This window comes from Magnolia sinica, chromosome 1, assembly GCF_029962835.1.
Source record: "Magnolia sinica isolate HGM2019 chromosome 1, MsV1, whole genome shotgun sequence".
Taxonomy (NCBI): Eukaryota; Viridiplantae; Streptophyta; class Magnoliopsida; order Magnoliales; family Magnoliaceae; genus Magnolia; species Magnolia sinica.
Window position 1 is genome coordinate 95,337,271 of NC_080573.1, and position 15,418 is coordinate 95,352,688.

General features: G+C 43.2%; 1 protein-coding gene across 7 annotated transcripts in view; it reads left to right on the plus strand.

The window, feature by feature from the left end:
- Positions 1 to 15,418, plus strand: part of LOC131251867 (probable 3-deoxy-D-manno-octulosonic acid transferase, mitochondrial) — an 87,697-nt gene that overhangs the window by 11,255 nt on the left and 61,024 nt on the right. For all 7 annotated transcript variants that reach the window (XM_058252904.1, XM_058252897.1, XM_058252889.1 and 4 more), the window contains exons 3-4: positions 11,084 to 11,126; positions 14,672 to 14,794. In XM_058252904.1, the coding sequence (XP_058108887.1) occupies positions 11,084 to 11,126; positions 14,672 to 14,794 (166 nt within the window). The remainder of the gene's footprint in view (positions 1 to 11,083; positions 11,127 to 14,671; positions 14,795 to 15,418) is intronic.

Here is a 15,418-nt window from a genome sequence, read left to right on the forward strand (position 1 = left end):
ATAGAAGAAAATATAGAGAAAAGGGAGAGAAAAGGAGCAAGAATCGACCATAGGTGGGTGGTCCCGCCATTAATGGGCCACTCGCACACAATCCATACCATCACTATTCATATGAGTTACATGCATGACAAGATACATTAAAATAAATTGCTGGATGGTAGGGGTTTCTTCTCTACATGCATGCAAAGGCCTAGATGGCCCATGAGATGTAATAAATAAGAGGAAATCATCATGGTGGGTCCATGGAAAATGGCCTGGAATGGATTATGTAGGATCTAGGCCCTTAGCCTTTATCCTAGGAGCCATGTAGGGCCTCCACCATGGATTGGTAGGCCCTATATGTTTCCATGCATGTAGAGGAAAGAAGAGAAGAAAGGGAAGAAGAAGAAGAGGTGAAGAATGTTGATGAAGCGCCCAACTTGAAGAGATGACTCCAAAACTCAAGATCTAGGTTCTATTCTTCAAAAGGGAGGTGTTTGAAGGTTGGAGATGGGTTCTTAGTGGTTAGATGGTGGGGGAGAGAAGGAAGAAAGGGCTGGAATTAGGAAGAGAGGGGTGGGACGTCCATTGCTAAGGAGGGTGAGAATGAGAGAATGAGAGGGAGAGAGAGAGAAGAGAGGTGTAGGGAAGCAATGATTTCTCTTGCTAGAAAAGAGAGAAACCCCATGATGAGTCTTGGGGTGGGTAACCAAGGCTAATGATAGCCTCTCTAGCTAGCTACTCTAGGCTAGGTTAGTTTTGGTAGGGTTAGGTGTGTAGGTTCCCTAGAAAGGAGCACCTAGGTGAGACCCACCACGGAAAAACGTGTGGGCCCCTATTAAGTGGGCCCCATGCATGATGAGTGGTCAAGAATTGACAGGTCAATAATACAAGACGCACATGTCGGATTCACGCACGAGACGCGGCATTAGAACCGCGGCGCCGATGCGGTTGCAATGGCATCGGTTTCGAGTCGATCCGAGTCGGGTCTACGTGACCGGATTTAAGGATGACCGCAAACTCTATCCGTAGGTCGCGGGTCACCGGGATTTGACCGGTAGGACTGCGAGACCTAGGGGAAGGGAATGCATACTCGGTGTAGGGTCTTACAGCTCTCCCCACCAACAAAAAAATTTCTTCCTTGAAATTGCCAAAACGAGGACAATGAAAATACACAAACATCATCATATATATCATCATCAATCACAAGAGAAGGCAATACATTAAGCAATACAACAATCAATCAGCAAACAAATGGGGATAACGCTCTTGAATCTCGGCTTCGCGCTCCCAAGACGCCTCAGCCTGCAAATGATGACCCCACTGCACCTTCACCAGGGGAATGACCTTGGTCCTGAGAATCTGCTCCTTCCGATCAAGGATACGAATCGTTTGGTGGCATAGATGATGGTTCGTGAATGGAAGATGCTTGAGGATGGATCAGAGTTCGACTTTGTGTTTGGCTTGCAATCTTCTATTGTTCAGCTTTCGAGTCTGTCGATTTAACCCTCACTTGTTGCAAGGGTGATCGAGGCTTAGCGGACAGACGAGTCGTTACAGGGATACTGAGCAGAGGTAGCATCCGTGGAGCAGTTAGACTGATAGATTGGTTCCGATGGTGGACTTTGCTACAAAGGCCGATTGTGTGTTCCGGACGTGCCAGAGTTACGTAGAGATCTGATGACCGAGGCACACCGATTGAGACTTACCATTCACCCGGGCTCCACGAAGATGTACAGAGATATGAGGAGGCAGTACTTTTGGTCGGGGATGAAGCGCTAGATTGCTAGCTTCGTGGCCAAGTGTGACACTTGCCAGCGTGTCAAGGCCAATCACTAAAGACCCCCTGGTCCCTTGCAGCCGTTGAGCGTTCCAGTCTGGAAGTGGGAGCATGTGTCAACGGCTTTCATCATGAGTTTGCCGAGGACTCAACGCGGTCATGATGCCATCTAGGTTATCGTCGATCGTTTGACGAAGTCGACATATTTCATTCCAATGCATGCTTCCTGGACTTTGGATCGGTTGGTGAGGATCTTCATCGAGGAGATTGTGAGATTGCACAGCATTCCGGTTTCGATCGTATCTGACCGAGACCCCCAGATTTACGTCTCAGTTTTGGAGGAGCTCTTAGCAGGCGATGGGGACTACTTTGCAGCTCAGCACTGCTTATCATTTGCAGACGGATGGGCAGACCAAAAGGGTCAACTGGATTCTTGAGGATATGCTCAGAGCCTGTGTGATTGACTTTGCGGGTACTTGGGACGAGTATTTGCGCCTTGCCGAGTTCGCGTACAACAATAGTTATCAGGCGACTATTGGCATGACTCCTTTTGAGGCACTATATGGTAGACTGTGCAGATCTCCTAGCTGTTGGACCGAGGTTGGAGAGTGTCGTCTCCTAGGTTCCGAGCTTGTGCAGCAGACATCAGAGGTTGTAGATATTATCAGGCAGAGGATGCGCACAGCTCAGAGCCGGCAGAAGAATTTTGCAGATCGTCAGCATTGACCTTTCGAGTTTGCAGTAGGGGACATGGTATATCTCAAGGTCTCGCCTATAAAGGGCGTGATTCGGTTTGGAGCGAAGGCTTGCCTTACCTTCAGAGTTGTCCGGGATCCACGATGTATTCTATGTATATATGTTGGGAAAGTGTGGGTCAAATATCATTCTAGTGATTGATTGGCAGCCCCTTGAGATCCGAGAGGATGCTTACATTGAACAGCCGACTCGTATCCTTGATCGGAAGGAGTAGGTTCTCAGGACCAAGGTCATTCCCTTTGTGAAGGTGCAGTGGGGTCATCATTCGGAGGTTGAGGCGTCTTGGGAGCGCGGAGCCGAGATTCGAGAGCGCTATCCCCATTTGTTTGCTGATTGATTGTTATATTGCTTCATGTATTGCCTTCTCTTGTGATTGATGATGATATATATGATGATGTTTGTGCATTTTCATTATCCTGGTTTTGGCAATTTCGAAGACGAAATTTTTTTTTTTTTTGTTGGTGGGGAGAGCTGTAAGACCCTACCCCGAGTATGCATTCCGTCCCCTAGGTCTCGCGGTCCTATCGGTTGAATCTCGGTGACCCGCGACACCTACGGATAGTGTTTGCGGTCATTTTTAAGTCCGGTCATGTAGACCCGACTCGGATCGACTCGAAACCTATGCCATTGCCATCACATTGGCGCCACGGTTCCAACGCCATGTCTCGTACGTGAATCCGACATGTGTATCTTGTGTTATTGACATGTCAATTCTTGACCACTCATTATGCATAGGGCCCACTTGATAGGGGCGACACATTTTTCCATGGTGGGTCCCACCTAGGTGCTCCTTTCTACGGAACCTACACACCCAACCCTACCTAACCCTACTTAACCTAACCTAGCCTAGAGTAGCTAGCTAGAGAGGCTATCATTAGCCTTGGTTACCACCCCCAAGACTAATCATGGGGTTTCTTTCTTTTTTAGCAAGAGAAATCATTGCTTCCCTATACCTCTCTCTCTCTCTCTCTCTCTCTCTCTCTCTCTCCCTCTCATTCTCACCCTTCTTAGCAATGGACGTCCCACCCCTCTCTTCCTAACTCCAGCCCTTTCTTCCTTCTCTCCCCCACCATCTAACCACTAAGAACCCATCTCCAACCTTCAAACACCTCCCTTTTGAAGAATAAAACCTAGATCTTGAGTTTTTGAGTCATCTCTTCAAGGTGGGTGCTTGATCAACATTCTTCACCTCTTCTTCTTCTTCCCTTTCTTCTCTTCTTTCTTCTACATGCATGGAAGCATGTAGGGCCCACCAATCCATGGTGGAGGCCCTACATGGCTCCTAGGATGAATGCTAAGGGCCTAGATCCTACATAATCCATTCCATGGTGGGCTATTTTCCATAGACCCACCATGATGATTTCGTCTTATTTCTTGCATCTCATGGGCCATCTAGGCCTTTGCATGCATGTAGGGAAGAAACCCCTACTATCCAACAATTTATTTTAATGTATCTTGCCATGCATGTAACTCATATGAATAGTGATGGTGTGGATTGCGTGCGGGTGACCCATTAGTGGCGGGACCACCCACCTATGGTCGATTCTTGTTCCTTTTCTCTCCCCTTTCTTTGTATTTTCTTCTATGTATGCTGATGAGATGTGGCTCAGTAAAGTAGGTCAACAACCTCCCAGGCCCCAAGCAAAGTGGACGTTCAAGCCCACTTGATTGGACGTCCAGGCCCAACCATGCATGCATGGTTTGGGTGACCTCCAAATCACACTTTTCATGAAGGTTTGGGTGAACTTATGAGCTTGGAATTTTGTTGACATATCAAGGTGGACCCCACATGTTGAATTAGGGCTATGGGCCCTTTGATTATATTGTATGGGCCAAAATGTGGACAACACATGTTGTTGTTCAGATTTCAGCCTAGTTGGAGTATGTGTTTTGAGTTGATGTTTAGATCTATTTCCAGACCCCTTTTACCTCAAATTTCTTTAGGGGTTTTGTAGTGTGTGGACCCCACTTTGATGTGGTATGGGACCCACACCCTATCTCCTATGATTGAGGCCCATGGGTTGGGCCAAAAATGGCTAACTGTTCAGAATTTTCCGGATAGTTCAACAATACCGTATGACAGAAATCACTATGTTTACCTGACTTTCTGGAAGAAGTGGGCCACCCCAAAGGACCCCACTTGTTGTCCAGATGTAGGACCACCCTTCCCACAATTTTTCCAACGGTTTGGTAAGGTCTAAGCCTACTCCATAAGGTCCCAAACATTGGGACAGTTAGAATTCTGCAGCAACTAGATTTCTGCAGCATATTTGGTTGCCATTTAATTTAAAAATATTTCCCATGCTTGTAAAATTCTGAAATTTATTCTAGAGGTTGCCCACCTTTGCTGGTACCCACCTACCAAGTTTCAGGCCAATCGGGCCACTGCTTTTCCGGATATGGTGGTTGGACCGGCCCACTTGGTTGGACGCCCATGGTAGGGACGTCCAGCAAGGCTGGCTGTCCCACTTGTTTTGTGGCCCACCATGATGTGTTTTATCCTTGTGGCCATTCATTTTGAGGCCCTCTTGTATGTGGCCCACCTTGGTGTGGAGCTTTACAAGGTGGGGCCCACCGTATGCATTCATGTAGGACTGGGCGTCCAACCCATTGGGACGCCCAAGCCCATGTGGGACGCCCATGGTGGGGCTACTGCCAAGGTATCCCAAATCGGTTACGTTTCGGCTGTAACGACCAATATGTAATGGTAACGGCGGTTACCGTTACGCGATACGGGGCTGAAACATAGAGGTGTAGAAAACGGAACCGAAACGGCCGTTACGGGGCCGTAACGGTCATTACAAGGCATAACGGCCGTTACGAGCCCATAACAGTTGTTATGGGCAGTAACCCTAAAAGAAAAAACGAAAAAAAAAAACGAAAAGAAAAGAAAAAAAAGAAAAAAAAAAAAAACTAACCTTATTCTCGCTTCCTCTTCTTCTTCTTCTTCTTCCTCCTCTTCTTCTCCGTAGCGCTGCTGCAGCTCCTCGCGGCGCGCTGCAGCTCCTCCTGCTTATTCTTCTTCTTTCCCCTCTGGTGCAACTCCCTCTCCACCCTCTTTCTTTTTCCCTTTCGTTTTCTCCTTCTCTCTCATTTTCCCTTTCTTTCCTTCTCATTTTTTTTTTAATTTTTAATTTTTTTATCTTTCTCTCTCATTTCTCTCTCCCTCTGTCGCAGTCTCAAAAAAAATGAATGGGGGGTGTGGCCGGACGCAGATTAGATACTGACAGGTTGGTAGCGAGTCGGCTACTAAAGTGATGTCACCAAGTTTTGTGGGCCCCACTATGATGTATGTGTTGTATCCACACCGTCCATCCATTTTGAGATATTATTTAGGGCATGAGCCAAAGAATGAGGCAGATAAAAAGATGTAGCGGACCCCACCACAGAAAATAGTGGGGAGAGTGATTCCCACTGCTGAAACTATCCTAAGGCCCACCATAATTTTTATTTGAAATCCAACCTGTTCAAAAGTTAAAAAAGACATGAAATAAGGTAAAACATAGATATCAACTTGATCTAAAACTTTCATGGCCTTTAGAAGTTTTTAATGGTGGGCGTCACTGTCCCCACAGTTTTCTGTGCTGGGGTCCACTGGAGCTTTGGATGTAACTCATTCTTTGGATATTGCCCTAAAATGATCTCTACAAATGGATGGAAGGTGTGGATATAAAACATACATTATGGTTGGGCCCACGGAATTTGGTGACGTCACTTAAGTAGCGTGTCTCACTAGTCAACCTGTAGGTAGCTAATCTGCGCCTGGCGTGGCTGTTTTACAACCACGCACCTTATTTTATGGGTAGTTAAACAGCCACGCACCTTATTTTATGGGTAGTTTGCGGCACATGCCGCTTAGTGCACTTGCACTATTTTAGTGCATGCGGCCCACCTTGATTTATGTGTTGTATTATATATCCATGCCACCCATTAGTTTTTCCTGATCATTTCAAGGCATAGTCCCTAAAAGGAAGTAGATCCAGATCTCAAGTGGACCGCACAGTAGGATTGAATATCCACCGTGCACTTGCATTGTTTTTGTGCATGTGGTCCACCTTGATTTATGTGTTATATTATATATCCATGCCACCCATCAGTTTTTCTTGATCATTTCAAGGCATGGTCCCTAAAATGAAGTAGATCCGGATCTCAAGTGGACCGCACGGTAAAATCGAATGCCCACTGTTAAAAACCTATTATGACCCACTGTAATGTTTATTTATCATTGAAACTGTTGATAAGGTTGCATGGACATGGATCAAGGAAAACACAAGTCGTAACTTAAAAAATAATAATAATAATAATAATAATAATAATAATAATAATAATAAAAGTTTTAATTGTATGAATTCAATCCCTATTGTGTGGTCCACCAAAGATTTGGATTTGCCTCATTTTTTGGACCATGCCCTAAAATGAGTTGGCAAAAAGGATGGACAGCATGGATATGCAACAAATGCATCAAGGTGGGTCCTATGTTCAGTGCGTCATTCACTAGTGGTCCACCTAAGATTTAAATCTACCTGATTTTTTGGATCATGCTTTAAAATGAGTTGGCAAAATAGATTGATGGCACGGATATACAAATACATCAAGGTGGACCCCAATTTCAAGGCCTCACCCACTAGTGGTCCACCTTAGATCTGGATCTACCTCATTTTTGGACCATGCCTTAAAATGATTTGATAAAATAGATGGATGTCATTGATATACAATACATATATCATGGTGGGCCCTATGTACATGGCCGTAAAAATTGTCCATGAGGCATACATTAACTCAAAATTAATAAATTAAATTATGGCACTATTGTTGCCAAGTCACAATTCCAAAATTAAATTGTTTAAATGATTCTCACCGTTAATTTGTAAACACTTGTTTTTTTGAAATATGATCATTTGATATTTTTCATTCTTCATTGTTCAATAAATATCCACCAATCCATTAGTGAGATAAGTGCCAATAGATTGCATGAATTTAACGTTGATTTGGGGTATCGAATGGTTCACTAAATCAGCTTTAAATCGACAACACTATATTTACTTGAATATAATTTCAAATTTTTTCTTAAGATTTATCGTGAAGAATTATATTAATTTGTTAGATATATGAATTACATAATAGGACATAAAAGTCCCTAGATTGTATATTGAAATAAAACGTACACAAGTCACAAGGTATGTAATATACCAATACCTACAAATATGAAATATGAGATATTTTGGTATTAGATTCATTCTAATTAATTTATATTGATATTATATAGTTAGATAATTAAATATAAAAGGTCTATAGCCAATACTAGGTTGTCAGGTTCATAAATTTATCAGGTAGACCGATACAACTTCTCACCAAAGAGTGGACCGTTACACCACCATAAACATGTTCCAAATTATAAATGAATGCATATTTGGAGTAATCCAGATTTAATCCATATTTTTTCATATTTTTTTGGCAAAAAAAAAAAAAATTGCACCGTTACGGGTCGTTATGCCTCCGTATAGCTGTTAGGCCCCCGTATTCGTATCGGTGTCAGTGGGCACCGTTACGCCAACTGATACCGATACGGAATACCTTGGCTGCTGCTGGACCTTTGGTCCAACAGTGTGGCCCACCTATTTTTGATGTATTTGGGGTATTCCCTATGTAGTGGGGCCCCTATACCTGATGCTGGACCACTCTAAATCCTTACTCCAATCAGATGGACCATTTTCTGGGCTCCAACAGGCCCATAAAAACTGGCGGAACAAAAATCCAGCAATATATTGTAAATGTACATTGCACTTGGGCTGAGAATTTAAGGAGTGGGGCCCACCACATTGTGAGGACCTTGGAGGGATTAATTCATGCCCTTAATCCCTTAATTTGGGCTTAATTAATGCACCCTTGAGGCCCACTATAGATTGGGCTATTTGGGACCATGTATGTAGTTAGATTATTGGACTCTTTAGGCCCAAATGGGCTGGAACCTTATTGCTAGGCCCGGTGGACTCTTGGGCCATTTTCACCATAATGTTGTGCTGGGTTAGTGGGCTGGATTTCACAGATGGTTGGGCCTTTCGTTGCCCACCAAATCAATTATATTCTTGGGCCGGGTTGTAGGCCCAACTTACTTGACTAAAGCATGATTTTTTTTTACCATGAGGTTTGAGTAATGGGCTGCCCATTAAGCCCACCACAATATATGGAATTGGTGATCTTTATGTTGGGCCCTAACCTTCCCTATGGGCCCATAGTATTGCATATGGGTTGGGCTAGGTGTGTTGCCTTTGGACCCATGTTTGAGTAGGCCTTGGGCCATCTATTTGAGGCCCAATATGGTATGTATGTGGAATGTTATGGCTGCCCTTCTCTTATTTATGGTGATGTGTGGGCCTTGGGCCCTGATGCGTGAAAGATTATTGTTTGGGCTACCTTCTTGGGACAAATAGTGGTTGGATGTCTACATTTGTGGCCCTAAGGTAGGCCCACTTGCCTCTATGAGTGGTTAAAGGTCTACCATAGACCTTTGCTAGGCCCATTTCATTTATTTAGGCCCATGTCATTGTCCTTCCTTAACCTTGTGGGCTACCCCAAACTATTGGGACCCCATTAGAGATTTGTCTAAGTACCTAGACTTAGTCTCTACTTGGATAGGGGGAGCGTATGACATTGTACACCGCCGCATGGCGCATCTTGTTCATCTTCATGACTCATATACATCATTGTGTGCTTGGTTGGCATTGTGTGTGTGTGGTCATGGTTGTGCCATTGGGCAAATATGATGGTTTCCCAGAGGGATGGAGTTCCCCTAATGTTGGATGCTTGGAGCTGATGCATGACTGGTATGCGTGATTCATGCATCTGGCATTTCATTACATGGTTTATATTCGCCTTTGCTTCATCAGGGCCGTAACCTCCACAGGAGTATCGTGAATGGCCGTATTGGACACCGGAAATGTTACTTGAGCATTTAGGGCACGTGGGATGTTCTTGGGTGAAAGCCCCTAAACCTTCATGGTATCAGGAGACGCTTCAACGCCGAGACCGAGTGGAAAACATGAGCGCCCGAGTGCCTTATACCGTTAGGCCGCGACTCCCACCGTAGCGTGGTCGGTTGAGATGGGGTGTGGCCTTACCCGCCCGGGTGACGAGGGCGTATACTAGGCCGAGTTTGACCAGTTCATAAATGGGTCCGCTACCGCCAAGCCTTGTTGGTGATTGGCTGTCCACAGGCGGGTAGTGAGGCCTTTTACGCTCTCTGGGTTGCGCGGCTAGGATAGCGGCAGCCAGCATGTAGTGTATTTGACCCCGATGATATAGTGGAACTGTATATGATTGTGGACTTGATATGAGGATGGGCATGTATTGCATTGCATTGGCATTGGCTTTATAGGCCTTTTATGCATCGCCTCGGTATGACACCCAGTACTCATGTATTTCTTTGCATAGCCTTGGTACGGCTTGTTGCATTCATGATTGTCATATCTTAGCCTTGGTATGGCTAGTGGCATCGATAGTGTTTATGGTTCATGCCGAGCTTCTGCATTCTCTGATATTTCTTTCTGGCACTGGTATTACACACACTTACACCACCCTCTAAGCTTTCCATAAGCTTATGCACGATTGATGCATGAAGGTGATTCTAGGCCAGAGAGCGGAGCAGGAGCTGGGGTGTGCCGCTGATCCTTTTGGAGTTTCCTTTATATAGACTTTGTATTTCCTTTTACGCCTTGTATCTTGAAAAGTTTAAATTCTTAGTGGATCTTGTAATGTGTCCCTGTAATTATTTCATGTGGTTACTATGTTATGATTTTGGGTATATGCTCTTATGAATTGGACTTATGTTATAGAAATCCTCCTTGTGGGATCTCAGGATTGGAACCTGGTGAATGGGTGCCAGGAGCCGAAAATGGGGTACTACGGAGGTTGTCAACGCCAGATTCGGCTTTCGGGATTCTTACGAGTTCCGGTCACCGAATCTGGGGCGTAACAAGATCACTCGGATGTAGGAGTCCGATGAGGACAAAAATGGATGGGTAGATAGATATAAGGTCAACTAGACATCTCTTCGGTCGGTTTAACTAACAGGTAAGTGTAGGTGTATGGATAGAAGTATAAAGGCTACTTTGGTGTAAAAGTGCATAAAAGTGTAGGTGTGCACAACCAATTTCACACAATTAATAACTAACCTAGGGAAAATGAAACATTAACCGACAATGAAGCAAAAAGACTAATCTACCCCTTAAAATACTTGGGATATTACACTAAAGCACTTTCACAGAATGAAATTTAGGAAGTAAACGACAAGCTAAGCATTGATTGATATCTGTGCTCTAGCTTGAGGGTGAGTGTTGAATAGTTCGTACATGTCTTATTTAGTTTATTTATGTTGTTATTAGGTTTTGTTTTTTGATGTCTTAGGGGCAATTTTTGTTTTTGTTGTTTTTAACCTAATGTAAAAGAGGCTAGTTTCATTTCGGATGAGTAATGGTCTCTCTCTCTCGTGTCCTTTATTCTCTTTTCTTTCTTTTCTTTTGTAAATCCAATCTAGAAACTCAAGTAAACTCTATTCATGGTTTTCTGCAGTGAAGTGATCAAGGACAGACTTCCAAATGGTATCATATATCAGGTATTTTGGTCATTTTGTATCAGATAACAAGCATCGACAAACTTGCTGGTGTGAATGTGTTTTATTTTGATGTAGTGGATGGAATTTTACTGCAAATCAGGAAGAAAAACAGCTCCCAGCAACAAAAAGGGAGTGAACAGGGACCAAACACTGTACACCTTACACACACATCCCCCCCAAAAAAAGGCCCAGCTCCTCTACTAGAAATTAAAAGAAATCTACAATCAAGATGTCACTGGCATGCACCTCGGCCTTGGCTTAAATGTCCGCTTGGGAGTTCGCTGAATAGAGGACATGGGAGGAGGCAGGGATTTGAAGCAGCAAAATTCGAAGCTTCCTCCAATTCATTGCCAAGCTTCCATGGGAATTGATGCCCCTTTATCTAATTAACCACGTTCCGGGAGTCCACTCAACGATTAAATGGGAAAAGTACTGGAGAGCAACAAGCTTTACTTCTTGAGGCAGCACAAAGACTTCTGGTGTTGTAGAGTCACAAATCTTTGCCGGACCCAAAAATTCTAGCAATGTGGACCCCGGATTTTTTCTGATGAGGCCCCATACTAGCTGGTCCTGGCTTCTCCAAGGATCACTCATCAAATTTTAGCTTCAAACACCCTGCAGTGTAATTCCTTTCCAACAAAAATTCCACAGCAAAGCTTTGAAAGCCATTCCACAAGTGTCTCCCTAGAGGACCCCAGGTGAATGAATACTGGCCCGTGCTAAGGCTGCCGACCTCCCCTGCAATCACCTAGCAACTCTCAAATTTTGCAAATATTAGATACTAGACTTTCCAAGCGAATGGGCTATGGAGAACTGTGGGACACTCTTCTGCAGCCAAGCACATCACACACCTGTTGGGAAGTATCATACCCTTGCTCTGAAGATGATTCACTGGGATGTTGTTTAGGTAGGCTACCCAGCAAAACAGGTTCACTTTAAGGGGAGCCTTGCTCCACTAGATCACACAGTATTAGCCCATTCAGCATAACCTGAGGATCCTGTGTGGATTAACTAATATAACGACCTTAGCGAAAATCTACATTTAGCTTCTAGATCCTATAATTTGCAATCTATGCCACCCTGGGGAATATAGTTCGTTCCAACAGGTGTAGCAAATGGGACAGGAGCTCGATTTCCTCTTCCTTAAGATCTCGCCTAAATATTGGACCCTGGAAAATTCTTCTGGCTTCCCTCTGAAACTCTTTGTACATGGAGCCTTAGAAATGAGACAGCTGTTCGATATGACTTTGGAGGGGGGAGTCACTACACCATTGATCATTCCAAAATTTCGTTTTGATCCTGTCACCAACCCTAATTCTAATGTGCTGCAAGGAATCTTCATGTAATTTGAAGTGGCTTCCAGGTCACTGAACCTTACCTTGATGCAAGCCGATCCTCCCAACCAATACCTTCTGACCCATACCTAGCTATAAGAATTTTCTTCATGGTAGCAGTCATACCCAGAGCTGATCCTCCACCACTGCTTGGCTAGTAAGGCATTGTTAAGTAACGTCCCTGGTTGACCTTATCTCACTACCCCCTTCCTGACGGGTTTACATGTTATACTAGGTGATAAGGTGGAGCTTCCGTCTGTGCTCCTAGTCATTCCAAAGAAACCTTTTTTGAAGAGTCGCAGGTGTAGCCATCACCTTTGGAGGACACTTGAATAGAGACATGGGATGTGTTGGTCCGTCAGCAACCATTGCTTTGATGAGGGTTATCCTCCCCCTAGCAGAAGGCATTTCCTTTTATAGTGGTGAACAGCATGGGAGATATGGATCTCCCTGATGGATTCCCAGGAGCTCCTGAAGAACCCGAAAGGCAATTCATTGATCATATGGAGAATGATGCTGATGACACATAAGCCCTGATCCACCTCCATCTCTGACCAAATCCTATTCTATGCATCAAGTAGTCAAGAAGAGACTAATTAACATAGTCATATCCTTTCTCTAAATGTATTTCAAGAAGGAACTATTTCCCTCTCCTCTTCTTGAATTCATCTAACATCATGTGCGCTAAGAAAGGCTCCTCTGCTATATTCCTCCCCACAATGAATGCACTATGGGAAGACAAAATTCTATTGTCAAGGACTGTACTGATGCCAGAGGTCAGAACTTTGGCAAACATTCTATATAGACTACTGATGGGGCTATTGGTTTTGTAATACTTAATCTCCTCAGCATCCATCTTCTTAGAACAAGGTCAATAAAAGACAAGATCATGTCTCTGCATATGCGAGCTTTCACATAGAATTCACTAAAGGCTTCCATGATCAGTGTTTTAAATATCGACGATATCAGCTATCCCACAATATATCTTGTATCCCACCTGTGCAATACGAAACACACAAGTAGTGCCGATATATCCCACCTATTCGATCTGGTGAGCATTTTCGGTTTTTGATCCATGTGTTGTAAATCATGTTAAACCAGTGTCCAATGATTACAAATCTATGATTCTTCACGTTTTCCATGAAAAATCATAGATTTGGAACTTCGATTTTGAGATTTGGGGGAGATGGGTCAAGTTGTGGAAAATTGAGAAAATTCTCAATTTCTCACAAATTAGTTGCAATCTTTGTATCCAAACACAATTAAACATGTATGTAACCTGATCTAGTGATTCTTCTTTTACTTTTGAATGTATTGCTTGTGTTTCCATGCATGTCTTCTTACATTTATAAATTATATGAATAGACTTTGAATATACTTACATTAGTTCAGTTGAAAAGCGCATATATTAGGACCCCATACAAAGGAAACCCCTATTATGTGCACTTTCTTTTTGTAATGTTTTGATTTCTAAGTGTGTAGTGATGTCTTTTTCAACAAACCTTGAAGTTTCATTGAAAAAATCGACCAATTTCCCAATATTCCCATGTTTCTGAACAACAACGATACATTATGCGATACAACCGATATTTCCTATGCGATAACCGATATGTATCCATATCCCAAGGGTGCGATACATTATATGATAATGATATTTAAAACATTGTCCATGATTCACTTTGGAGGAAACCCAGCAGCCATTGGAAAAAAAGAAGAAGAAGAAGAAGAAGAAGAAGAAGCAATCATAAAGTCGTTTGGACCAGGAGCTCAATCCCCTTCCATTATCGTCTGTTGCACGGCGTTACGGAACACCTTTGTTGCACATCGTCTGAAGTGAAACTTCCTTCTAGTTCCTTGCCTTTAAGTTGTGAATTCTTTCAGACTCAATGGCTTTTAACACTGGTCTGGACATAATATATTCAGAGGTAGAACCCTGACAATTGAGCTACAAATGCCATCCTTCCCTATGAGAACCTCGCCACTGACCTTGACTGAAGCTATCTGGTTAGATCTTCTTTGAGTACTCACAATTTTGTGGAAAAACAGTGTTCATAATTTATCAGTTGAGCTTCATAAGTTCTAATTTTGTTTTCTCATTTCCTAAATCTCCTCCCTACTTTGTAAGCCTTATCTAGTGAATATTCTTTTCGACAGCACCCCAAATTCTATTTTCTTAACTTTCATGGCTTTGGTTTGGTCTCTTTGTTGCAGTTTGCCCCAATTGACACTCCTGCAGCGGTGGATGCTTTCCTCGGGTATTGGAAACCGAATGCGGTCTTTCTAATGGAAAGCGAACTCTGGCCAAATCTTATTGTCTCTGCTTCTGAGAAAGGAGTAAGTGATCTTTTCACAATGGTAACTTTGCCTATTTGATAAGAACATGTATGTGAAAATAAGATAAATGTGCTTTACAGAATAGCACTGCCAGAAATGACATTCTAGGCCAATGTAGTGGAAATGCCATTTTGAATGTCTTGAAAAATACTCTTTAGTGAAAGGGGACAGGAGTAAAATCAGGTAATATTGTAATAGCTGGTTGCTGGTTTATTGAAACACTAGTAACGGGGTCTTGGAGGTGCTTAGTGGTTATGCTGACAGCAGTCCAAATCTTACTTGGCATTATTCAGTTCCATTTTCTTTATGTAGAAAGATAAGAATAACTGCTTTGGTAATTGCCTGACATTCCTCTATTAGACCTGAGATCACAGTCTGCATTGCCTATAAAAACACTTGCTCATGTATTGCCAACTTAATGCATATTAACATGTGTGTATAAATCTTCAAAATAATATTAACATTTGTATATGATGAATTATAGCTCTTGGCATGTCACTGCAGGAATATTTGGAATGTCCTTTGCCTTGGGAAGGACATTTCCAAGTGCTGTCTCCTTGAAATTGAGTGTAAGTAGTGCCTAAATACATGTGTTGGAAACACTGTGCTTTGCAATAGGCAGGG